General features: G+C 42.7%; 1 protein-coding gene across 2 annotated transcripts in view; it reads left to right on the top strand.

Annotated features, from left to right (window-relative positions):
- LOC311234459 (guanine nucleotide-binding protein subunit alpha-14-like) overlaps positions 1-27,988 on the top strand; it is a gene marked incomplete at both ends in the record, with an annotated part of 56,763 nt that overhangs the window by 25,745 nt on the left and 3,030 nt on the right. For both annotated transcript variants that reach the window (XM_084321642.1, XM_084321643.1), the window contains 4 exons: positions 6,977-7,161; positions 16,341-16,495; positions 23,096-23,224; positions 23,717-23,846. In XM_084321642.1, the coding sequence (XP_084177768.1) occupies positions 6,977-7,161; positions 16,341-16,495; positions 23,096-23,224; positions 23,717-23,846 (599 nt within the window). The remainder of the gene's footprint in view (positions 1-6,976; positions 7,162-16,340; positions 16,496-23,095; positions 23,225-23,716; positions 23,847-27,988) is intronic.

Here is a 27,988-nt window from a genome sequence, read left to right as displayed (position 1 = left end):
TACACTGTAACACGCAACACTTTGATGAACATTGTTACTCAGCTGATAGAGTTGTACCCTTCTTGCTGTCTTGTCGTACAGAACTTGTAAGTCGCTTTGGATAAAAGCGTCAGCTAAATGACTAAATGTAAGTGTGTGTGTGTGTGTGTGTGTGTGTGTGTGTGTGTGTGTGTGTGTAGGTGTGTGTGTGTGTGTGTGTGCGCGCACCTTGTAGAATTCCACACATAAGAAAGAAAGATACTGGGATGAATAAACAAAATAGGAAATAAAATGTAGAAATGCATGCAATACATAAATAAATATGAATCTCCATATATGAAATATAACATTTAGATAAGGTGCTACTGAGATGTTTTGGTGAGTTCTTTGTTTTTTTGTGGAAGTTGCCCTTCTTAAAAATGCATGAACATTCACTAATAATTGGTCTGTAGTGGAGTCTACAAGGTCTACATTGCCGGACCATGTAGAATCCGGACCTTGTAGACTGACATAATTCTGTGCATAGTTTAGTCTACACAGGCCATATTTCAAATAATCAAAATCTTACTTCATTCATCTTAAACATTCTTGATTTGGGGGATTGGTAGTTCCCATGAAATCTGAAGTTGTTCAAACGACAACAGCGATCCACCTTGAATTAAATCACACAGCCGAGTGAAACCTTGTTGGATGCGTCAGTCACGAAAGGGGCTACTTAATTAATTAATCCAACCCACTTTATTTATAGAGCACATTTAAAAACAACAACGTTTACGAAAGTGCTGTACAAGTCCCACAACATAAGATATATAAAAAAAAAATATATATTAAAAAAAAAAGAAAAAAAAAAAAAAATTGAAGCTTCGAATTAAAATCGAAGCTCGGCCCCGAAGCTTCGATTGCCAAAAAAAGCTTCGAAGGTCAGCCCTAATACAGACCATAACCCTTTGGTTTTTCTTCGCAGCATGGTGAACTCGAACCATCGTTTGATGCGATGGAGTTTGTTCCTCCAGGCGTATAACTTGGATATTCGCCACATCGTGGGAGGTACAACGTGCTAGCAAACGCCCTCTCACGATCATAGTACCGGGGTTTGTGGTACCCGTTATCGCTGTTGTGGTAGTGGCCCTGACAACTAAGGGGTCACAGTTGTTTTTGTTTTGTTTATGGGTTGTTGTGTAGTGGTTGCCTCTTGGGCAACCAGTTTGGTGGGGGAGGTGTTATGTACTAGAGGCCTGATCACTCCTGTGTCACCGGGCATGCAGGTGAGGCCTGCCAATTAGCCAATTAGTGCTAATTGGTTACCTGCTGGGGAGCTTTAAAGGCAGACCTAGTAACACACATGCACTGGCTGTGCTTAGAGAAAGAGCTGTCACGTTCTTCTAGTCCTTGTCCGTTGGGTTACCTTAGTACTTTAGTTAACATTTATATTAATAGTTCCTTGAGATAGTAGCACTTTGAGTTAGAGCACAGGGTTTTGGTGTTGGTTTGCACATAGGTTGCGTGCCCCTGAGCCAGGGTCGTAACACACACACACACACACAGTGAATAAACACATTTGTTTAACAAATGGCTCTGGCTGGTGTGTGTGCATGTGTGTGCCTCACTGCCTCCATACATGTGTGTTTGCTTTTATTATTGTGTGTGTGTGTGTGTGTGTGTGTGTGTGTGTGTGTGTGTGTGTGTGTGTGTGTGTGTGTGTGTGTGTGTGTGTGTGTGTGTGTGTGTGCATGCTCATGTGTGTGTTCTTGTGCCTATAATTTGCTCTGCAAGATATCAAGTTTTATTACAAGTTTCATTCTTGTAAAGAGTCTATTAGACTTGTTCTTTTTAATTGAGGGTATTTTCCATCTTTGCTTTGAAGCAGGGCCATTTCAGGGGTCTGTTTAAGGTCAGGTATAAGATTTGTGTACAGGATCTCCTCTCTGGTAAATAAGAATACCTTGAAGACTCTAACAGGAGCACTCATTCAAGGGTTCTACGACTATGCGTGCACCTCATGGTACCAAAGCACTTCAAAGGCCCTAAATACAAGGCTACAAACATCACAAAACAAACTGGTCAGACTACTGCTTGGCCTTACTCCTAAAACCCACCTTACCCGTGCCCATTTTGACAATCTAGGATGGCTTAGAGTAGACGACAGAGTACAGCAACTTGCAATGGGCCTGGTCTACAAGATACACTACACCACTAAGATACCCATGTACATGTCAAAATACTTCCTAAAGGTCAGTGAAGTCCACAACCACAACACCAGAGGGAGTTCTACAAATCATGTTAAACCCAGATTCGGCACAAACAAGGGACTAAACACGTTTTGCAATTATGCCACAATAATGTGGAACGCCCTACCCACAGCCGTAAAGGAATGTGAATCCCTACCCTCCTTCAAAACCGCTCTCAAAGAGCACCTATGGGTGGCTGCAATCAGAAACTGGCCCCGGTAAATGTCAAAATAGCCCCCCTCCCACCTACCCAACCCCCTTCAATGTACAGTTTCTTCCCCTTCGGATGTATATTTTTTTATGATCTCTTTTTCTTACACAGTACCGTATATTTGTATGTCTTGTATGTCTTGCAAAACGGACATATGCTGATAAATTGGAGACACAAATGGCACAAAACGACACAAGAGGCTTATGGCGGGGACTGAGGACAATAACTGACTACAAAGTCAGCGGCCCCTCAATGGGGAGCGACGACGCCTCTCTCGCGGACAAACTCAACTCTTTCTACGCTCGGTTTGGTGCAGACAGTTGCGCCGCTAGCTCAACGGCTAGTGACGTCACTGGAGCGCCGCCTGTTGTGGAGGGGGGGGGGGGCAACCGCGGGGGGGCGGGGACGCTCTCTCGTTGTCGGTACACAGTGTGAGAAGAGCATTTATGCAGGTGAACACCAGAAAAGCTGCTGGCCCAGATGGAATAACAGGACGCATACTTAAGTCCTGTGCTAACCAGCTAGCCCCTGTGTTCACCGCCATATTTAATCGATCCCTGGCGGACTCAGTGGTCCCTGCCGCGTCTATGCCAAATACAACGCCGTTCGGTTTCCGCGTAGCCGTTTTGCGCTCTGATTGGCCGAGCACGCGCATGCGCATGAGCCGCGACAAGCCTCTCTGCCTCTTCCGCTCCTCCTCACTCGAGAGTGAGAGCAAAGCCGTGCGAGGGGGGGGCACCTCGGCACAGCTCAGCCCTGTGTGACACGAGCAGGAAGGAGGAGATGGGAGTCCTTCCAATCGGTATATGTTGTTTCTTTACACATATGTTGGATTATGAATATGTCTTTATATTTACAAATGAATGACTAATTCGGTCAGAAATAGCGTAACTAATAACGTTAGTAAGCACTGCTTATATGCTTATTATGTCCGCGGGGTACAGTAAACGTTTCTCCCGGTACATTCTGAAGAGCACACCGCTGTATGTTGGAGAACCAGCGGTCTTCCGTTCCTCCTCACTCGAGTGAGAGCAAAGCCGCGCGAGGGTGCGGCACCTCGGCACAGCGCAGCCCTGTGTGACACGAGCAGGAAGGAGGAGATGGGAGTCCTTCCAATCGGTATATGTTGTGTTACTGCTTCTCGGCATAAGCCCCATAATAAGACAGTCTCTCCCTCGGACACCAGAGCTCAGCGATGCCGCTCGCGGGAGCATATTCTCCCCACTGGCGATCGCAGCACGGAGGGTCGCGGACCAGCCTGGCAGCAGAGGGCAGAGAGGCTTGTCACGGCTCATGCGCGCGCTCGGCCAATCAGAGCGCAAAACGGCCACGCGGAAACCGAACGCCGTTGTATTTGGCATAGACGCGTCCCTGCCTGCTTCAAGATGTCTACCATCATCCCTGTACCAAAGAAACCCTGCCCAACATGTCTCAATGACTACAGACCGGTGGCACTCACCTCTGTGGCCATGAAATGTTTCGAGAGGCTGGTCAAGGATCACATTTGTGCCTCCCTCCCCAGTGATATGGACCCTATGCAATTTGCATACAGGCCAAACAGGTCCACTGACGATGCGGTCTCCCAAGTACTGCACAGCACCCTCTCTCACCTTGACCGCCAGAAGGGGGGCTATGTGAGACTGTTGTTCATTGACTACAGCTCAGCGTTCAACACCATAGTCCCCACCAGACTGGTGGACAAGCTGATCGAGCTGGGTCTGAGCTCCGCTCTGAGTGCCTGGATACTGGACTTTCTGAGCGAAAGGCCCCAGGCGGTCAGGGTGGGGGGTCAGACCTCCAACACCATCACCCTGAGCATCGGGTCCCCCCAGGGCTGTGTTCTGAGCCCCCTGCTGTACTCACTATACACACACGACTGTGTGGCCAAGTTCAGCTCCAACTCCATAGTGAAGTTTGCGGACGACACAGTGGTGGTGGGGCTGATCTCGGACAACGACGAGAAGGCCTACCGGGAGGAGGTTGAGGTACTGGAACGCTGGTGCCAGGACAACAGCCTGCTCCTGAACATTGGTAAAACCAAGGAGCTGATCGTGGATTTTAGGAGGAGACAGCAGGAGACACACACACCACTGAGGATAAACGGGGCTACCGTGGACAGGGTGAGCAGCTTCAAGTACCTGGGGGTCCACATCTCAGAGGACCTGACATGGACAACAGACATAGACTCAGTCGTAAAAAAGGCGAAGCAGCGCCTCTACCACCTGAGACAGTTAAGGAAGTTCAGAGTATCTGGGAAGATACTCCAGTCCTTCTACTCCGGAGCTGTAGAGAGCATCTTGACTGGAAACATCACTGCCTGGTATGGCAACAGCACGGCACAGGACAAGAAGGCCCTACAGAGAGTGGTGCGCTCAGCCGAGCGTACCACGGGTATTGCACTACCAACCCTGCAGATCCTATACAACAAGAGGTGCAAATCCAGAGCCTGCAGGATAATGAAAGACCCTCACCACCCCAACAACAGCCTGTTCATGCTGCTGCGGTCAGGCAAACGCCTGCGAGCACCAGTAACGAGGACAGAGAGACTTAGGCTCAGCTTCTTCCCCCAGGCCATCAGAGCCTTGAACACTGAACTCTCCACACACAAGCACACATGAGCACACACACAACACACACACTGCACACGCTCACACACTAGCAGCCACTTTAACATGAGCACACACACACTCATGCTGCACACGCTCACACTATGGACACTTTACAGAAGGAAAGATCACTTTAAGAATAGTATAGCTTGAGATCGTATAATATAGCATTGTATAGCAGTGTACATAAAGACCCAATGCTTCATCCGTAGCTAACAGTGTACTGCACTACCACAGGACCATACCGATATGCCTACTTTGTTTACTTGTTTATTGCACTATGTCGCTCTATTGGTTGGACTTTATTATTATTACTTGTATTATGCACATCGTTGCGGGCGAGACCCCCCGCATTTCACTGTATACCTGTATGCCGTGACAAATACAACTCTTGTATCTCTTGTATCTTGTCATAAATGTCTTGATGAATTGAAAATGGAGGACCCATATGTAAACAAGACAAAAGTATTTTTCTGGTCTTCAAAAAAAAAGATAGCCACTTTTATAGATTATTCATTTGTATCGCAACGGAGTCACGGATCTAGTCGGGCCACGTAGCATTATGTTGAGAAAAATCAAATACAATAAACAAGTGTAAAATAAAAAATGTAAAATGAAGTTTAGCCTATTAAATCATTTTATAAGCGTTGGTTCTTATTTGCGGTCTGTGTGAGAAGCATCCATCTGCAGAACGTCAGCCCAGCACTCTCTGTCCCCACGCTGTCAGGCCGTCACAGGCCCGCTCAGCAGCGCCACCCACCCAATGGCTGAATTGCCAATGGCTGAATTGGAGTATTGCACTGTGCGGGATTGATTGATTGATTGATTGAAAACTTTATTAACAGATTGCAGAATGGGTACAGTACAGTACAGCTCAATACACACAATTGTTAATGGGATTCAGACCAGAGAAAGACTTTCGTCTTGTTTACATCAGGGTCCCCTATTTTCAATTCATAATGACATTTATGACATACTCAATGCAGTACTGTTACATTTGTGACATACAGTAAATATATACAAGGGGGAGGGAACTGTACATTTATGATGAATTGAAAATGGGGGACCCTGATGTAAACAAGACAGAAGTCTTTCTCTAGGCTAAGCTGTGGCGAGCCTGGGGCGAGCCTTTATCGCTACCGGGGAAACATAGGGGGAATATAGGACCCGGGGAACATAGAACCCTTTTGCGGCTACCGGGGAACATGGGAAACATAGGGGGAACATAGGACCCGGGGAACATAGAACCCTTTTGCGGATGGGGGAACATAGAACCATTTAAAAAAAATTAAAATAAAAAGCGGGGAACATAGAACCCGGGGAACATAGAACCCGGGAAACATAGACATGTTCCCACGCACAGAGAGGAAACTGGTATCTATCTTCTGGTCTCTCTCTGGAGAAGACGATACGCTAATTTCCCCAAATGTTGGCGTGTTCCTTTAAGGTAAGGGTTTATGGTTAGACTTAGAGGTTAGGTTAAGGGCTGAGGGAATGGATGTCAATGGAATGTCCCCACAAGGAATGACAATGTAGCTGTGTGTGTGGTTTCAGGGTTATGTCAGTGGTTTAGATTTGTTTGGACACATTTACTTTCTCTGTCTGGCACCACACGCACGCACGCACGCGCAAGCGCACACACACACACACACACACGCACGCACGCACGCAAGCACGCACGCACGCACGCAAGCACGCACGCACATGCACAGGAACCTTCCAGATTTCCAGTCCAGTTATACACACAGTATGCAGTCCCTTGCAGAACTATTGGCAAGTAAATTATGAATTAAAACGTGGGTTAAAAGATTTTTTCTTTTTAATTAAAAACAGCTGTGATTAATCAAGACACCTTACAAAGACCTGTTCAGCCTGAACATAGCCCTGTCCAATGACCTCTTCAATCTACATTTCCCTGGACCACTCTCTATATTTCTCCCTCTCTCTCTCAGGTACTGGTGAGAGTGGGAAGAGCACCTTTATTAAACAGATGCGGATCATCCATGGTGGAGGCTATACAGAGGAGGATAAGAGAGGCTACTCTAAGCTGGTCTACCAGAACATCTTCACAGCCATGCAGTCTATGATCCGTGCCATGGAGACACTCCGCATCTCCTTCTCTGATGCAAAGAACCAGGTACCGTCATTCCACCCAAACCCCCAACATCCTTGTCCAAAAACCCCACAGAGGGTGGCAGTGTCTTGTGGTCCCGAACCAGCCAGGAGTTTGACAACAGTAGACTTGGGAACTCAAGTCACGCGAGGAGAGAAACGTGAACAGTAGAGTCATGGTCCAGTAGGTCATAGAATCACCCTGGAGCCATGGCTAGACTCAGCCTGCTGAAGGACTATTGTTTATTGAGTTTATTGAGTTTATTAGGATCCCCATTAGCTGTTGCATAACAACAACTAGTCTTCCTGGGGTCCACACAAAACATAAAACATTACATTCGACAAGACTTTTACAGAACAGAAAATAAAAACATTTTAAACAGATTTCCGAAGTCCATTTCCCTTCAAGCATTGACTTTCGTATCTTCCATCATATACCACTTATTTTCAGATTTTCATATCATTGGAAAGAAAATGATAATAATAATAATAATAATAATAATAATAATAATAATAATAATAATAATAATAATAATAATAATAATAATAATAATAATAATAATAATAATAATAATAATAATAATAATAATAATAACAATAATAATAATAATAATAATAATAATAATAATAATAATAATAATAATAATAATAATAATAATAATAATAATAATAATAATAATAATGAGGATAATAAAATAAGAATACTTATATCTGCATTTACAGATGCCAGCCTTCAATTCTCTTAAGTACAACTACCTGAAATGAAAATAAAAGAGAGTCTGATTCTTTAGTCATGTCTGATTCATAACAAGCATCTGATAATAATCCACTAATCCTCTCTAAACCGCAGAACCCAGTTCAGTTAATGACAGAACATTTACAACAAGCGGTGCAGGGGTAAGGCTAAGAGAATCATCAAGGACTCCAGCCACCCAAACAACTGCCTCTTTGAACTGCTGCGGTCAGGCAAGCGATACCGGAGTCTCATGGCAAGCACAGAAAGACTCAGAAGAAGCTTCTATCCCCAGGCCATCAGGTTGCTCAACGAACAATAACACTATGCAACAACCATCAAATGCACTCACAACACACACATCCACACGCACACACTCACTTTAAACAAACAACACACTGCAGCACCCACACTCCACACTTTAGAACACCTAAACACACTTTATATTTATTGGTAAAGGATTTGCACTACAACCCATACCTCAGTACACCTTACTGTAAATTGTACCTAAATTGTACCTCACCCCATTTCTGCTTTGCACTATATAGTATATTGTATATTAGTATACTGCATAGTATATTGTATATTGTATGGTAACTCAGTTACCATACTGCATTGAACATTGTACATATGTATATACTGAACACTGTGTCTACGTACGTGACTTCTACTTTTTACTTCTATTTTTACATGCTATACTATTTTATTCATACTTATCTTTTGTCTAGCACAGTCTCTGGAGCATAACAGAAAATTAAAGAAACTTGAACTTGAAACTTGGACAGGTGTCCAATCAAAGATACAGTTCCATCATCATGGCTCTAATATCATGTCAATAAATACAATTTCTACTGGATTTCTGTTTTGCAAAATGAATATATGTGCTGTGGGATATTTGTAGATATCCTGATGAAGAATGTGCTCAGTCAACCGAGGCTTGGGTAATAACAAGGGTTTATTAACCAAACAGATAGATTACATAGAGAGAATGGCTGAGGGGCTCTCCCCAGGTAGTCAGCTGAAATGACCCAGGTAAAGCCACCTTGATTGTGGTCGGGAGGAGCCCTTTATAGTTCAACAAAGGGGGTGTGTGGTCCCATTTGATAGGTCAGATGGGGGGGAGGGGGTACAGGTTTGGGGACACAGGGGAGGGGGGTGATTCCACAGAGAGGGGGGGGGGGCACAGGTAAGGGGAACATATTTACATGAGGACATATTATACCACAATACTCACTTTTCTTTCTTATAATGTGGGTGAGATTAATGTATAATATACCAGGATTGTTTGGAACAGGTAAAAGTGGGGACCGATGTAATCCATCGGTTATCAGATAATGAAAAAAATAGAAAATAATTAAAATAATGAAAATGTTGGCCAATGTGTTCTGTTGGTTGGCCTAATAATTTAAACTAGTATTATTTATATACATGATTCATGACATGATCGACTGGACTGCGGTCTGTGTTATTTTGATATTAGAGATGTGGGAATAGATGTCACCCTTTTCTTTTATTAATCGCTCAAAATACCTATATCAATGAGTGGTCCTCATCTCTGATATCAAACAACAATTAACATAATCATTTGAAGCTATCGCTGTGCAAATATCTTGGCATACCTTCAGTCGTTCATGACGTGACTCTGGGGAGCTAATGTGATCGTTGTGCATACAGGCATCGTAATAAACCAATTAAATACATGCACTGTCTGTGTGGTCAGAGTGCACAGGGTGAAAAAACAAAATTGTGTGCATAATTATTAGGAATAGGATTTACACATAAGGCTAATGTGTACAAAAACATTTTAACAACCGTTAACCTGGTGGTTAATAAAACTAACATGATTGATTATGGGAAACTGTTCAAAAATATATATATATATTTTTGCACGTTTTATGATGATTCTTGATGAAATTACTTAGGATCCAGTTGTATTTACCCTGAGTTTGAGTGTCACTTTCATCTGTGATTGCCTCAGTTTTGTTGGTCTTTACTTAGAATCAGGCAATTTTCTCCATTTCTTCTCTATAAATGAGGAGATAAAACATCTTATGCATCGCTTCTGTATGTAATTCTAGTGCATATACTATCAATGGTTCACCATACAGGTGCAAAACAACGTTACATGTCCTCTTCTATGAGAGAATAAAACAACTGATTCTTTCTTGTCTGACAATACAATTTTGTAACCTAAGTGATTCAAATGTGATGTAATGTGATCATGTGGTCACTTCTTCCTTCAGCAATACATTTTAGCTCATTATTACTAACCATTGTTAATGCTTTCTCATTGATTTCTTTTCATCACATCCCTAGTTCATCGTTTTGCAGATACATACAATTGTGTGAAAAGTTTCCTGCTTGTGAAGGTATTAATCTGAATGATGTTGCGTCGTTGTTGACAAGGTGTTCTCTGTCGGTCGTGTGGCAGGGCCAAACAGTAACACATAAAAATTAAATAAATACATACAATAGACATTACCTTAGTGGCTAATGTGTCAAAATAAAATTGAAAACCGTTAACCTAGTGGTTAATATAAAAGGTGATTATGATAATCGTTATGCATTGTTCTGTGGTGCATACTATCAATGGTCAAAACAAACTTGGTGTCTTGGAACAATCCAACTGGTTCTGCCCTGTTTAACAATACCATTTTGCAATGTGACTCTGTGATCATTTCTCATTGTCATTATAAAATTGGTTAATGCAATCTTACTGATTGTATTTCATCATATTCCTAGTCAATAATTTTCCAGATACATATGAACTCTGTGAAACAGTTCTTGTTTGTGAATCTGACAGTTGCTGTGAAGTGTTGATCATCTGTTCTCGGTCTGTCGTGTGGCAGGGCCAATACATACATAACAATGTGGACAATGTGTGTTCAGAAGTATCTTGTTCCACAGGTCTCTGATGATGTCTCTTCTTGACGATGCAGTCGGGAACATTCACTGGTCGTCGTTCATTCAGAGGGGGCCTACAGGAGGTCGCCGTCCGCTCCCTGTGTACCTTGTCAAGGGTCACCGGTAGCAGTCAACTATAGTGGTCTTTTCCTGCAGCCTATGTTGTTCTCCACCACCATCACATGTCTGCCACTGTGCTCACGCTTGGCCCCTATCAGGCCTAGAGACATGGTGGTCAGGGCGTTCTTGAACGTGCTGTGTGGTGGTTGGTCCCCCCCGTTCCTCGTCATTGCGGTACCACTTGATGGAGGGCGAGGGCCCGCCGGTGTAGTGGCTAGTCAGTAGGACGCTCTCTCTCACACGGATGACAATCTTGTCATGGGAATCCACCTTGATGGTCGGGGACTTCAGTTCTCTTTTGCAGATGGTCTGCCGCGGGTCGCTGGGTTGTGTTCCTCCTTGCCTGGTTTCACCGTCGTTCGTGGTTCAGGTCACGCGTCATCTCACTCGTCCTGTCCTCTCACCAATTTATGATCTGAGGATGATGAAAACTGCCTTAGAAAACCTCCTCACATAAATGATTCAACGCCTTTTTGCTAAAGAAGAAAATCATTTAGGGTTAATTCAATTCATAGTTTTTTTATTGTGTAATACCATTATGCATGTTTTTTATTTTACTTACCATTGAGTCGATGCATCTTCGTACTAACCTGTCCTTAACGGTGTTTGGGTCGTGACCTCTCTGGTTCTCTTTGCAATTTTCTCGCCGCTCTGTAAGCATAGAGAAAAACACACAACAAAAACCTCTAGGCAGCCAGGTATTTTGCATGGAATATACTCATTCATTGTCTCGTCTATCTAAGTAGTATTAATTAATTTAACCTCTAATACACCAAGAATAAAAAATCTACCTCTAACTAACCTTATTGTCATGCATTTATCCTAATAAACTAACCTACACTGTGGCACTCAACCTTTTGATGACCATTGTTACTCAGCTGATAGAGTTGTGCTCTTTTTGATGTCCTGTCATACAGTGTCAGCTAAATGATCAATGTACGTGTATACCTTGTACATTTAGATAATTGTGTTTCAATTTTGTGGTTGATATTTTGCAGTCATGGAAATGTATTAGTTGTTAAAAGAATAGTCTAAGGAATAGTCATGCATGTTATTGGTTATAAACAGAGAATAGAAGGAGGGGATTGTAAGTAGTTGTTTTCATCATTAATCTTTCATCTCGGGCACTTCTCTAATTCATGTGCCTCTTGAAAAGAGATGATGAAAACGACTGGTTAGTTATTGTTAGTATGGGAGTTAGGTAGATTTTCATAACTGCAAATTCATCACCGGTGTCTAATTCATGTTAATTAAGTGGTTCTCTGTTGCCATCCACCGCCAGGTGAGTTCATCAAGTCTGTGGTCACGAGTGTAGGCATTTGCATTGCTTTGTCTCCCAAGTGTAAATCTGCATCTAAAGCGATACTTCCTACTATACTAAGTGGAGATACTAAGTTGAGTCTCTATAGGTGTGGTCAGACTGGCTATTTGCATTGTCTTTCACTCCACATCGTCCTCAGCTGGTTTGAGTGTTCAAATGTAGATTACTTTGGGGTCTCAATTTAAATGATTGTAGCTGGTCTCACTTTGTGTCTTGTCTGTGTTCAGATGCAAATCACTGGAGTTTCAACTTTTGTGATACAATGTGTTTACACCCATTCTGCATCTTGACCCAGAGCCAGATCTGTAAATACAAACACATGTTAATTTTCCACTCTTTTCTAAGACCATCTGAGTGGGTTCTCCTTGATTGTCTGTGAGCTTAACAAAACATCAGCTATTTCTCATCCATCCCGTCCTAGGATGTAATGATAGTGTTATCATTTATCAATCATATCGCATATGTACACAAGCATCATATGAATGTGGACCCACACATTTTGAATCATGTTTAAAATGTCTTACAATGGAAAGGGCTAGTTATCTTTCATTGGTTCTTTAGATAAACACATTAACTCAAGTGAATATAACCTAAACATCTTACTTTTAAACATGATTTATGTTGTTTGTGCCCAAATTTTTTAACATTGAAAGCTTATAAAGTCTAATCTAACGCTGTTTATGTGGACAATTCCTGTACTGCCATATACTGGGAACCGGAAGTGTTTGTTTAGCTCCCATGGTCAGTATGACCGGTACGCCCACAGATGTATTATAATTCTGAAACAGACATTGTAATTAGCTTTATGTGACTTATAATATGTAAATTAAAGCACATAAACACTCAAGTGATCTGAGATAGTTGTAATTTACTGTAACTGAGATGATAGTTGTGTATGTACAGTTTCTACGTCAAATGACTCCCTTTTCTTGACTCCTTTTTTTATCACAAACAGTACTGAATTTGCAAATCTGGTATGTCATAAATGTATAGTTTAAGGAGTAGCAGTACTGACTATCTGATGAATTGAAAATGGGGGACCCTGATGTAAACAAGACAAAAGTCTTCCTCTGGTCTGCATCCCCTTAACAATTGTGTGTATTGAGCTGTACAGTATTGTACCCATTCTGCAATCTGTTAATAAAGTTTTCAATCAATCAATCAAAGCATCCATATTTATGATTTTCATACTCACCGGGGAAAGCTGCAATGTTCGGTTCGTTTCTCCGGTGGTCTGGGATAATGCAACTCGCATCTCGCCACCGCAGCTCAACATTTTCCAATGGCAGCGCGCACATACATATACAAATAAAACATATACTACACGTGGATTTCATATACCTTCGGCCTTGGGCATATTAAACTTTACGTTTGCCTATGGATAGTTTAATATAAAATCATAGCTTCACGGCGCGCATAGCGTGACGTCATCGCTCCATGCAACGTTCGTGCGTTCTCATTCGCCTCGGAAATAACGCTTTGCAATTCATACAGTATTTTTCCAACGAGCTCTCAATAGCCTGGAATTCCTATACCAGCGTTTTGTTACCGAATGAACGCGCCTGTGCATATGTGAAACGTAAACAAACTGAAACGATAAAACTATACTTCCCCAAATGGTTGTTCCCGTGGGCCGGTTCCGGAAATTACTATCCTAGTTTGTTCCCGTGAACTGCACTTCAATGTTATTCTTTGTATAACGGTAACTCGTCTCTCAATGCTCGTCGCGCTATCCGCAGCCGGTTCTTGACTCAATAAAGCAACGCGACGGGTCCTATAATACTTGTGCACATACAAACGAGACTTAAACAGACAAACAAACATTAATACATATAAGTTAACGTGTGTGTATATCTGACTGTATTGGATCGCTGTACGTTTAGTCGGCCAACATCTGTTGCGACAAGGCATTTATACCCTTGATATATAACTACACATCGTTATTAAAATCATAACGACCGAACCTGACTTCGAAATTTACCAGCGATATATTAGATTATATATACCTTTTAATCATACTCTCGGCCTCTTAACCCGCGACTAACGTCCTGTTTAATGTACTTTCCGCGACTGATGTCCCGTTTAATGTACATTTACGTACTCCCGGGACATCGCGTAATCATGTACTAACTAGGACATCGCGTGATCATCTTCCCGCTATCTGTATTGATCAATTGGTTAATTTAATCCAAAATACATCGTTTTCAGGAATGGAAGAGATTGTGAGCTTAGTTTGAGGTTGAAACAATGAATATTATGACGCTACTCTGGTAATTTCTAATTATGATTCCATCAGCTTCTCTGTCCTACTTCCCGCCTCTTTGCAAAGGAATCACAGAACGTTTTTAACAGAGTAGCGTTTTCAAGGATATCACATCATAATAAGCTCACGTATCTTCTTTTGTTGTACTGTGTGCCTTAGCTTTTGGTCGGCTCCGACTCGACCTGGAATAGCACTTCAACCTTTGTGCCTAAACTTTTGGGACTAGCACATATAACCCATCCTTTCAGAACCGCCTGATAAGGACCCAGGTGCACGCGCGCCCTGGTAACGATTCTCAATACAGATCAGATATATTAATGCACATTATTCTTACTCAGCCATGATCTCAATATTTGACAACATTCTGTAATGTTCACCTGGCACAGAGAAAAGCGGGAAGATTTTAATTCCTTTCCATACATTTTTGGTCGACCAGTCTATATACTCACTTTTCTCTGTATAGATGAAACGATACAGCATGCCGGGAGGACGCAAAAAGTCCGTCACAAGTTCGTAGACGCCAATTGTGGGATATTTGTAGATATCCTGATGAAGAATGTGCTCAGTCAACCGAGGCTTGGGTAATAACAAGGGTTTATTAACCAAACAGATAGATTACATAGAGAGAATGGCTGAGGGGCTCTCCCCAGGTAGTCAGCTGAAATGACCCAGGTAAAGCGACCTTGATTGTGGTCGGGAGGAGCCCTTTATAGTTCAACAAAGGGGGTGTGTGGTCCCATTTGATAGGTCAGATGGGGGGGAGGGGGTACAGGTTTGGGGACACAGGGGAGGGGGGTGATTCCACAGAGAGGGGGGGGGGCACAGGTAAGGGGAACATATTTACATGAGGACATATTATACCACAGTGCCATGTGGCAGAAGAACGGTTTTTACCGTTAGTGAGTATAATTCTATGACACTATGATTGACAGCTACCCTGGGGGTGTGTGTAACTATTTACTTGCTACATAGATTAACTCCTTGGTGCAGCTGCTTTTATTATAGTAATGCATAACTTAATCACAACTTAGAAGGAACTTACATTCTAAGTAGATTCAATTTTAACTGACACACAGCTAATTAATTTAGTTTACATTAAAGAAAAACACAGATACTGTAGTTTACACTGTAAAGATATGACTGTCTGATAGTTTAATCCCTTTTATTGTATTTTCTGTGATCTGATACTCTGTTTGTGTACTGTAATGCTATTTGGAATTATTTTTATATGTAGGAATATTGGAATATATTTTTAAATGTATGCTACTATAATGTTATGTATGTATGTACTGTTTTTGTTGTGTGTGGACCCCAGGAAGACTAGTTGTTGCTGCGGTGATGACTAATGGGGATCCGTAATAAAGATAAAGATAAAGATAACAGGCTGCACACACACAGACTATAAAGAAATAAAGTTAATTTGAATATAAAAGCTTAAACAGTCTAGTCCCAGAGGCACTGTCTCTGCAGCAGCCAGAGTATAATCATGATGTCATCAGTTTATATTGATAGATATATTAGTCAGATATCTGTTCTCTAGTTGTTAAGGTTATAGATCAGAGGACAAACAGGACAGATTTAGGATAAACTTTGCATGTTCTTATTTCTCCTTTCCTTTCCATGAAGTATTCGATGGTGAAAAGTGGAGAAAAGGTTGGTGGACCTTTCCCTAACTGTGTGTGTGTGTGTGTGTGTGTGTGTGTGTGTGTGTGTGTGTGTGTGTGTGTGTGTGTGGTGTGTGTGTGGTGTGTGTGTGTCTGTGTGGTGTGTGTGTGTGTGTGTGTGTGTGTGTGTGTGTGTGTGTGTGTGTGTGTGTGTGTGTGTGTATGTATGCATTTGTGTGTATGTACTGTATGTCCTCAGAGTCATGCTAGCTTGGTGCTGGGTATGGAGGTAGATAAGGTGGATGAGCTGGACCAGGACCAGGTGGAGGCTATTAAGAGTCTGTGGAGGGACACTGGAGTTCAGGAGTGCTACAGCCGCCGCCGAGAGTACCAGTTGTCTGACTCCGCCTACTAGTGAGTACCATACAGACTCCACCTACTAGTGAGTACCATACAGACTCCACCTACTAGTGAGTACCATACAGACTCCACCATATTACATTATTCCAAACAAGCAAACAATCACTGTGCTGCATGTATTAATATGGTATCTGTTGATCATGTTGTCTTGGAAACCACTTACTAGTCTGTATAGCCCCTCCCACCATGGTGGTGTCTAGATCCCATCTACTGGAATGACCGTGGCTGTGTCGGGTAATGTCAAGGTTAGGTTTAAGGTAAGGGATATGTTTATAAACACCTTTTCCGGTGAAATGTCATAATCATCATAATAGTCATACAACGAGTTACAGTTTTGCAACATAGGCAACAGGAGACAATCCGCTTCCATCAGACACCGAAAAACAAACCAGGAAAAGGTTTATCTCTGTTGAGGTTTACTTGATAATCTCTTTTTTGCCATTCAATTACAGTTAGGTAACTGAGCGCTAATGGTGAGAATGCTCATCGTGAGCGCTGAGTAAATTTTTTAATCACTTAGCGTTTTGCTCTATATGAGCGCTGTGCAACTGCCATCTAGCACAGAAAATGGTGATGACCCAGGGCGGCCGGGGTAGTGCAGCGGACTAAGCGTCTGCCTACCACCACAGAGACAGTGGGATAGAATCCAGCTGTGGTGCTTCCGAGTTGGCCGACCGTCCATACTAACACAATTGGCGGTGTTAGCGGGTGGGAAACCCGGCGAGGGTGGGTCCTGGTCGTTGTAAACAGCGACTCCTACAGTTCGGTCGGGGCGCCTGCACAGCAAGGGAAGGATCTAAGAGAGGTAGTGTGACCTTCCATACGTTACACTCTCCCAGTGAGAGTCCGCGCTGCCAGGTGAAAAGAAGCGGTGGGCTGGGTACACATGTGTTGGAGGAAGCATGTGATAGTCTCCGCCCTCCTGGACCAACGGTAGGGGGTAGAGTGCGCAACGACCAGGAAGGGGATTGGGAATTGGCATAACGACTAACATTGGGAGGGGAGAAAAACTAAAAAAGAAGGGGGGAAAAGATCATTAAAAAAAATAATAATAAAATAAAGAAAATGGTGACGACAGAGCATCCGTGTAGATGAAGTGATGTGGGGTGGGAGATCATCAATAATGGCTTTATACATAAACGGATACCAATGCAATTCACGTCTCTCTCAGTGGCGGCTGGTGAATTCCTCCTCGGGGGGGGGGCGGAATTAATTAGTATCCCCCTCTATCTCTCTATCTCTCCTTCTCTCTCTTTCTCTCTCTCTCTCTCTCTCAGATGACTGATGACTGGCTTAAAGCTATAGATAACTCTATGTTGGTGGGAGCTGTGCTGTTAGATTTTAGTGCTGCATTTGATGTGCTGGACCATTTTCTACTGGTTGATAAACTTAAATGTTATGGTTTTAACTCTTCTGCTTTAAAGTGGATACTAAGTTATTTGTCCTCTAGATCACAGAAGGTGTATCTAAATGGCAGCCTGTCCAGTAGCAGAGGTCTAGAGTGTGGCGTGCCGCAAGGAAGTTGCCTAGGACCTTTGCTCTTCTCTGTATTTACGAATGACCTATCTTGGGCTACCAAATGTGCTACAACAGTTCTTTATGCAGATGATTCAACATTGTATTACGCGGCACCATCATGCAATGTACTTAATGAAGTTTTGAGTAGAGAACTTAAAGTTGTGCATGACTGGGTAGTATGTAATAGACTTGTCCTTAATATCTCCAAGACTAAATGTATTGTGCTGGGAACAAGGCACAGGTTATCTACAAATCCAAAGCTTCATTTAAACTTGTGTAATTCAGCAGTTCAACAAGTTGAAAGTACTAAACTCCTTGGAGTGATGCTGGATTGCACTCTGTCTTGGTCTCAGCATATTAATTATATTGTTTTAAAAAGGGGAAGAGCAATTGGTATTTCCAGGAAATGTGCTTCTTTTGTTGCCCGTCCCCTTTTATGTCAGATAGTGCAAAGTTTAGTTTTATGTCATCTTGACTATTGCTCTGCGATGTGGTCATCTGCTGCCAGTGGTGACCTCAGGAAGCTCCAGGTGGTCCAGAACAGGGCAGCACGGTTGGTACTGGGCTGCTCACTAAGGTCTAATGTGAGCCGTATGCATGCCCGCCTCTCTTGGCTTAACGTTGAAAATAGATTGTCTTTTAATATACTTGTGCTGTTCAAGTTGGTCATGAGCAGTAAGACTCCTGTTTTTATACATAATCAGATTGTTTTTAGTAATACTGTGCACGAGCATTACACTAGAGGTTCCAGTAGTGGGCAGCTTGAATTGCCAGGTCCTAGAACCAGCGCTCTGGGGAGATCTTTTATTTTTAGAGCATTAACTCTGTGGAATGGCCTGCCTCGGAACCTCTGCTGCATTTACAGTAGATTCACTTTTAAAAAGAATCTTAAATTGTTTTTAAATTGTTTTGAACACTGTAAAGTCATTTTTTGTTTTTGTTTTACACTAATGTAATTTTAGCTATATTAATTGTTACAGTAGGCTCATTATGCATTGTGTGTACTGACTTTTAATAATTTTGTTTTTTGCAATAGTGATTGTTTTTGTGTGTTTTTTTGTGTGTGGACCCCAGGAAGACTAGCTGGTTGCTATCGCACCAGCTAATGGGGATCCCTAATAAAATAAAATCAAATCAAATCTCTCACTCACACACACACAGCGCGACGTGGAATCGATTCGTTACACAATCAGACCTAGTAGTATGTGTAGTATATACCAAGAATAACTTCAGTATGAGTACAGGGCTGTACACATATTTTGCATATTGTTAAATGAGCCAAGGCTAGCTATTAAACTATCGATATGAATTGAAAATGGGGGACCCTGATGTAAACAAGACAAACGTCTTTCTCTGGTCTGCATCCCCTTAACAATTGTATGTATTGAGCCGTACTGTATTGTACCCATTCTGCAATCTGTTAAATAAAGTTTTCATTCATTCATTCATTCATTCAAACATAGACTGGGCGAGATATTAAACAAGCCATAATCCACTTCTTTTAAATCCAAAAGAAACTCCACTCTCTCTGATCAATCCAATAATGAACACATATGTATATCTTGTCATTTTAAACAAGTTACCATTCATTCATTCATCCATTATGCATCACCCGCGGCGAAATTAATTAGTTATAGTTCAACAACACAGAGAGCGAGAGAGAGAGAGAGAGAGAGAGAGAGAGATAGAGAGAGAGAGAGAGAGAGACCGTAACTCACTTTGTTTAGTTGAAAAACGCGGTCCAGGAGGGCTTGATAAAGTGTATATCCACTGTCCCAGACTGTTGATGTATATATCCACTGTCCCAGACTGTTGATGTATGTGTCCACTGTCCAGACTGCATCCAGCTAGCCATTATAGCGTGTTGTTGTTTGTTGTCGAACCAGCTAAGACAGAGTATAGCCTACCCTTCGAGAGGCTTTGTGGTCCAGACTCCAGGCTTGAACTTTCCATAAAAGTGTCCATATAAATCTATTTAGTTAGATCCAACACTGTCTGAATGTACAGTATCTTGTGATTATTATCAATTTCCGACAGCTACTATTTCCTAGTAGCCCCTCGAATAGCATAATATCTGCAGAGCCAGAGCCCAACGTCTGGGGACGCGATGTCACGTGCCACTCTCAGCCAATAGTGACTACATCGGGCACTACAGCGAGCGCCCTCTGGTATCGTATTTGACAGCGCTATGTTGTACGTACGTATTTATTTATACGTATTTGCATTTTGCCCTGTGAGATGCGCAATTACGGTGGAGCAGAAATGAGCGCCCATGAAAACGGAGTGGAGGGGGCTAGGCGCCGGCCCGGCTGGGGGATGAATAGGCTGCTTCCTCCTCGCAAATAATTCTTTCTTCTTCTTCTTTTAACCAGGGAGGGCGGCGCTCTAGCGCCCACTATCGGCCGGCCGCCACTGGTCTCTCTGCCAGAGAGGACCACCCAACCTTATCATACAGGATACAATGATACATAACTGTCTCTCTGCCAGAAAGTTCAAGTTTCAAGTTTGTTTATTATATGTGTAACGGATGGTACCGCGAAGCGCAGTCACAAAGGACTTCAGATGTTGTGAAGTGGCTGGGGTGAGTAGCGGTGCTATCGGTTAAACTCACTCTCATCCTCAAAAGACACATAGACACGTTACAAAACAGTGGTATAGCGGTCTGTGCCGTTGCCCGCGGCGTGGGAGACCTGGGTTTGAAACTCCCTCGGGGCATCGAAGTTTAAGGTGACGATGTCACAACCGTTACATTGGTGCCGAGACCCGGATGCCTTGGGTGGAGTGGAGTGAGTTTAAGGAGGGTGAGTGTAACGGATGGTACCGCGCAGCGCAGTCACGAAGGACTTCAGATGATGTGAAGTGACTGGGGTGAGTAGCGGTGCTATGGGTTAAACTCACTCTCATCCTCAAAAGACACAGACACGTTACAAAACAATGAGTTCACTTCAGGGCGGCTACGTGGCGTAGTGGGCAAGGCACTCGCCACGAAATGCTGGAGACGCTGGGCTCGTCAGTTCGAGCCCAGCGCTCCACATTTGCTTTCAGTTTAGCTGGTCGTCCGTACTAATACACATTGGCCGTATTAGGGGGTGGGAAACTGATGGGTGGGGATCGGGCGTTGTGGACAGCGACTCCTACAGGTCGGTTGGTGCGCCTGCGCAGTAGAATCAGGAAGTGTCGGGGGCAGCGTGAGCCTCCCACGCGTTACTCCTCGCCACTGAGAGATCGAGCTGCGCAGGTGAAAAGATGCGACTGCTGTTACCTCAAGTACCGGAGGGGACTTGTGCTATGTATGACTTAGTCCACATTGCAGCCGGCTTGTGGGAGGCAAGAAACAGCGTTCGTGACAGGGGAGGGTTGAATTGGATGATACGAAATTGGGATGGGAGAAAATATGGAAAATGGGAGAAAAAGTGGATAAAAAAAAACAACAATGAGTTCACTTCTTGGTATAGCGGTCTGTACTGTTGCCCGCGGCGTGGGAGACCCGGGTTCGAAACTCCCTCGGGGCACAACCGTTACATATGTCACAACAAAATACATAATACTTTATATGAAATGCTTATTTCTGAAAGAGCCCCTGAGAGTGTGCTACATACAGTAATTAAGAAGTATGTAAAAGCAAGTGAAGTCGATATACATATATACAATACAGAGTAAAATGAGTAACAGTGAGGTACACTGTTAGCTGCTCTAACACTGGAAGTTCCCCATAAGAACTGAATTGGGAAAAAGGGCCTTTAAATATGCTGCTCCTTCATCTTGGAACAAGATACAGGAGGACCTAAAATTACCAGGACTGGTCACCCTCGGATATTTCAAAGCCATTTTAAAATCCTACGAACTCAGTTCCCTCTGACAGTGCAACTGTGTTTGATCATTTGCCTGTTTGATAACTTGCCTGAAATTGGAGCTTGCTGTAAATGTTTTATCTGTATTTTATTGTGATGTTCTTTTTTATGTTGAAACTTTCTGCTGCCTTGTTTGGCCAGATCGCTCTTGAAAAAGAGATTTTAATCTCAATGATGCTTATCTGGTTAAATAAAGGATTTGATTGATTGATTGACAATGCAGAAATTAGATGCGGTACAAAACTTAGGGTAGGGTGCAAAGGAGGTATGGATGTAGTGCAAAATCTCTTTAATAATAGATAAATATAAAGTGTCTAAAGTGAGTAAAGTGAGTGGTAAGGTGAGTGTTTGTTTAAAGTGAGTGTGTACATGTGGATGTGTGTGCACTGCAGTGAGTGTAGATGATGGCGCCGTCTTGTGTAGATGATGGGTTGTTACATAGTGGCATTGTCATTGAGCATCCTGATGGCCTGAAGGACCACCCAACCTTATCATACAGGATACAATGATGGAACCATAACTGTCACCAGTGATAAATATAAGGGCAGAAGAATGATATACAGTCCATTAGAGTGGAAGCAGCAGCATGTTTTGTTTCTGTACAAAAAGCCAACCTTCTGTTGCAGTTTACTTGCAAGGTTATCTACATTTAAATGTACATTTCCTATCAAGCCAGGTGCCAAGATATTTATATTCTTTAACTCAATTCACAGTGTATATATGCAAATCATCACAAACGGCTCTAGCAAACAGCATACACTTTGTTTTGTTTGCATTGAGTACCAGTTTAAGATGAACAAGTGCATTCTGCAAAGTATTAAATGAGAGTTGTAATTTTTCAATGGCTAGTTGTACAGAGTCAGTAACACAATAGACAATAGTGTCCTCCACAGATGTGCCCGACAACCACAAATAATAACGCTAGCTAACAGCAAAAGGAGGACGTGTTAAATGGTTTTGCATTGTGGGGCAGATTAGGAGGAGTGAGTGACATCATGAATGGGGCAGCCATACTTAATACAGTCCCTCAATCTCCTCTTTTATACTCTTAAAACAGATGTGTTGAAATAACACAAGACATGTTGTCCCAAGCTAAACTCACGCAACAGTTTTAAGCTAGGTAGAGTCATTATCTAACACATCTGTGTCGTTAGGTGTTTATTAGTGTTTAGTTTTAAGAGTGTACTTCCTCTCTCCACTATTTTTCCATCCTCTCTTCCTCCAGTTATCTGTCAGACCTGGAGCGTATCTCCCAGCCCTCCTATGTTCCCACGGAGCAGGACATCCTCAGAGTGCGAGTCCCCACCACAGGCATCATAGAGTACCCCTTCGACATGGACAACGTCATCTTCAGGTCAGTTCTATCTACTATCATCCTTCATATCTAGAATTATAAGACCATCTTATCATCCTTCATATCTACAATTATGAGACCATCTTATCATCCTTTATGTCTACAATTATAAGACCATCTTATCATATCATCCTTTATATCTAGTTATAAGACCATCTTATCATCATTTATATCTAGTTATAAGACCATCTTATCATGCTTCATATCTAATATTATAAGACCATCATATCATCCTTTATATCTAGAATTATAAGACCATCATATCATCATTTATATCTAGAATTATAAGACCATCATATAAACCTTTATATCTAGAATTATAAGACCATCATATCATCCTTTATATCTAGAATTATAAGACCATCATATCATCCTTTATATCTAGAATAATAAGACCATATCATTGTAGTATTTTCATCTAGAAGCCACCTCCCCGTGAAAATCCTCCATGACATTACAACCATGCATTATGATTGGCTGTTGCTACGGCAGGATGGTGGATGTGGGGGGTCAGAGGTCAGAGAGGAGGAAGTGGATCCACTGCTTTGAGAACGTCACCTCCATCATGTTCCTAGTGGCACTGAGCGAGTATGACCAGGTGCTGGCAGAGTGCGATAATGAGGTGAGAAATATATTTTTTTATTTGATTGTTTTTTTTAAATGTCATGCACTCATTATTATTAGACACCACACATACAGTTGCTGGTCCCCAACTGTATGTGTAATAGTACGATACATACAGTAATACAATACTCAATAACTTTTTGGTTGAAAAGTACTTTTAAAAACGTTTTATTCTGCACCCTTCTAAAAGGTCTGTGGATGTATTATAATTTTTTTTATAAAAACATTACTCAGGCATTGATAATGTCACCTTATTTAATTGTATGTACATTTAAGGCTGTCAAAGTTAACGCACAATTCTATTAACGCCACAATTTTTTTTAACTCACGATTCACTTTTTAGAAGAAAAAAATATATATTTATTTTATTTTATACTTTTTACTAGACTTCGCTCAGGTGTATTATTGCTACTCTCATTGATACTATGTTTGTTTCTGACTCAAAGTGTGTGTGTGTGTGAGCAGTGCCGTCTGGGAGAAATGCGAGGCCCTGTGTGAGTTCCAAACGCGAGCCCCCCCCCCCCCCCCCCCCAAAGGCAAAACTTTCTTTTTTAACACTTTAATCGCCGGGGTTAAATTCATAATTTACCATCCCTCGCCAGCCCTATTTAACATGGAGAAGTTCCCCTTCTTTGCAGGGCTATAACTTTTTAGATTCTATTGCTAAATTGCCATTATTATGGCCCATTCAATGTCCTATATGTATTGTTCAGGGTGTAGCAACGTTAAACTTTTTCATTCACATATTCATACTAAAATATGGTCTAAAGTATAAGTATGTTTTTATCGTTTTCTGCAGCTTTCTTCAGAACGTGTTTTATAGCCCTAAATGCATTATATTGATGATCAAATACAGTTTGGTAGGAATCTGTGCGAGATAAAAAATTTCAAATGGACGTGCTTCTAGAAGTTTCTACGTATCATCTGATGATGACCGGATGGGCGGGGGATCGTTTATAATTCCGTGGGCAGCGTTAGATGATTCATCCAGAGTGGGTCATATGTTCATCAGAGCAGTTAGTAAAGAACACGTTAGAATATAACGCTGAATCTTACCGTGGCTTCCTCGCGCCGCTGGCAGATGAGCGTGGAACAGAATTTTTTCTATTATGGGATGTAGAAATGCCCGATCCATTTCCAGGTTGTATAATAGTATATACGTCCAAATCATGTTGTTTTTTCAAGTTATTTGCACCGATCGATGTTCACTGTATCATGAGAGAGAAATCCACGGCGGGAACAGAGCAGACCGCACCAAAAACTCACCCTAACGCAGAGTCAGGTCCAAGAGGAAGGAGACGACCGTGGAGAAAGTTCACCAGTCCCATCATGATATTGTCCATTGGGATGAACCCGGGAGTCCGCTCCCAGTCCATCCGCCACACGTTAGCACCCGACAACGTAGCCAACGCTAGCTAGCTAGCGTTAGCTAACGCTAGTTAGCTGTCCCTGGCCCCAGCCAAGCTACTAGCCGACATAGCTATAGCCTGACTGAAGGTTCCAACACGCAACAACTTTCATCCTCAGTCCATCCGCCAAACGTCCTCCCCGTCCCGGCACAACCCAATCACCACACCCGGTACCAACAAGCCCACGGCACGCGCCGCCATCTCCTCCGCTCCGATGCTGCACATCTGGTTCTCTTGGCCAAGACATCCACTCGCTCCAGTGGACAGCGCCGAATAGACCCTGTACCTGATAATACCGGTCTTCTTCACATCTCTCTACCGACTACCAGACCGATGCCAACCAGCTCCCCCTAGTGTTAGTCCTCCCACCCCACGATGCTTTGCATAAAAGTAATTGAATGAAACCAATAGTATATCTGCAGAGCCGCAGAGCCCGGAACACAGTATTCTACAAACGTGTCTAATGTGAAATATATAAGCATGTAAGCAAAACTAGATTTTAGGTCTGTGATGGAAAGTGATTGTTAACATTCTATTTATTTTTATTTTTATTTAAAAAAAAGTTAATTTTTTTATTTTTTTATTAAAATATATATATATATATATTTTGGCGAGGCCCCCCTTCCCGCAAGGCCCTGTGCTACCGCACTGCTCGCACACCCCCTGAAACGGCCCTGCGTGTGAGATAGAGAGAGAGAGATGAGGAAGGGGCAAGAGAGAAAGAGAGCTGGGAGAGTTTGATTGATTGAATTGATTGATTAAAAACTTTATTAACAGAATGCAGAATGGGTACAATACAGTACAGCTCAATACACACAATTGTTAAGGGGATGCAGACCAGAGAAAGACTTTCGTCTTGTTTACATCAGGGTCCCCCATTTTCAATTCATCAGGACATATATGACATACAGATATACAGTACTGCTACATCTATACATTTATGACATACCAGATTTGCAAATACAGTACTGTTTGTGATACAAAAATAGTCCAGAAAAGAGTATATACATTTGACGTAAAAACTGTACATTGGGGAGGTTGGGTAGGTGGGGTGGGTGGGGTGTACATTGGAGGTGGTTCGGTGGGTGGGGTGGGGGGGGGGTTGGGCAGGAGGGGTGGGGGGGGAACACTGTACAACTGTACAAGCAAAACTGTACATTGGAATATTGACAACCATACTTGGTCATTTACTGTACATTGGAGGGGGTTGGGTTAGGACATTTACATGGGCCAGTTTCGAATTGCAGTCTCCCGTAGGTGTTCTTTGAGAGTGTTTTTGAAAGTGGGTAGCGATTCACATTCTTTTACAGCTTTGGGTAGGGCGTTCCACATTGATGTGGCATAATTGCGAAACGTGTTTAGTCCCTTGTTTGAGCCAAATCTGGGTTTAACATGATTTGTGGAGCTCCCTCTGGTGTTGTGATCGTGGTATTCACTGACCTTTGGGAAGTATTTTGACATGTACATGGGTACCTTGGTCGTGTAGTGTATCTTGTAGACCAGGCCCATTGCAAGTTGCTGTACTCTGTCGTCTACTCTAAGCCATCCTAGGTTGTCAAAGTGGGCAGGGGTGAGGTGGGTTCTAGGAGTAAGGTCAAGCAGTAGTCTGACCAGTTTGTTTTGAGATGTTTGTAATTTTGTTTTTAGCGCCTTTGAGGTGCTTTGGTACCATGAGGTGCAAGCATAGTCGTAGTACCCTTGTATGAGTGCTCCTGCCAGAGTCTTCAGGGTGTTCTTGTTTACCAGAGAGGAGATCCGGTACAAGAATCGAGTTCGTTGGTTGACTTTTTTTATTACATTGGATGCCATTTTGTCACAGGAAAGATTAGCCTCTAGGATGGAGCCCAGGTAGGTAATTTCGTCTTTCCTTGTGACAATATTGTCACCCACTGCACTGTAACTGAGAAGCCGTCGGTCTTGCTGAGTTTGTTATTTGAACCGAAGAGAATGGACTCTGTTTTGCCCATGTGTAATGATAGTTTGTTATCAGCGAGCCATATGCAGATTTTGCCTAGTTCCGAGCTGAGGTTTTTTTCAACCTGTAACTTGTTCTTGTCAGAGACCAGCAGGGCTGAGTCGTCTGCGAACAAGAACAAGTTGCAGTCACAAGCTGACGACATGTCATTTGCATAAATTAGGAACAGTAGCGGTCCTAGTATGCTTCCTTGTGGAACACCACAGCTCACTGTGAGGGGGGGGATAGAGTACCATTTCAGTCCACCATCTGTTCTCTCCCCTCCAGGTAGGATTGCATCCATCTCACTGATAGACTATCAAAACCCATTGCTTTTAGCTTGTCAATCAGAATGGAGTGATTGACCGTGTCGAAGGCTTTTTGTAGGTCCAGCATGACCATGCCGCAGTATTTGCCCGCGTCCACCTCTTGTTTGATGTGGTCGTTCAAATAGAGAAGGCATGCGTCAGTGGAGTGGGATGTTCTGAAGCCAGATTGGAATTCGTAGATTCGATTTTTTTCCGCTAGGTACTTTTCAATCTGTTCGTAGACTATTTTTTCCATGACTTTCGAGATGGAGGTAAGAATAGAAACAGGGCGGTAGTTGCCTGGGTCTAATTTACTGCCCTTTTTGTGCAGAGGGGTCACTCTCGCAATTTTGAAGTCCTTGGGGACGTGGAGAGGTTTATTATGTGTGTGATGACTGGGGTGATGGCGGCTGCTGAGTCTCTGAGGAATTTGGAGGGGATCAATAAAGGAATATCTTATCTTATCTTA

Source organism: Notolepis coatsorum (assembly GCF_963971535.1).
Source record: "Notolepis coatsorum genome assembly, chromosome: 1".
Lineage (NCBI taxonomy): Eukaryota > Metazoa > Chordata > Actinopteri > Aulopiformes > Paralepididae > Notolepis > Notolepis coatsorum.
Note: the sequence above shows the minus strand (reverse complement) of the source record. Positions and strands in the feature narration are given on the sequence as shown.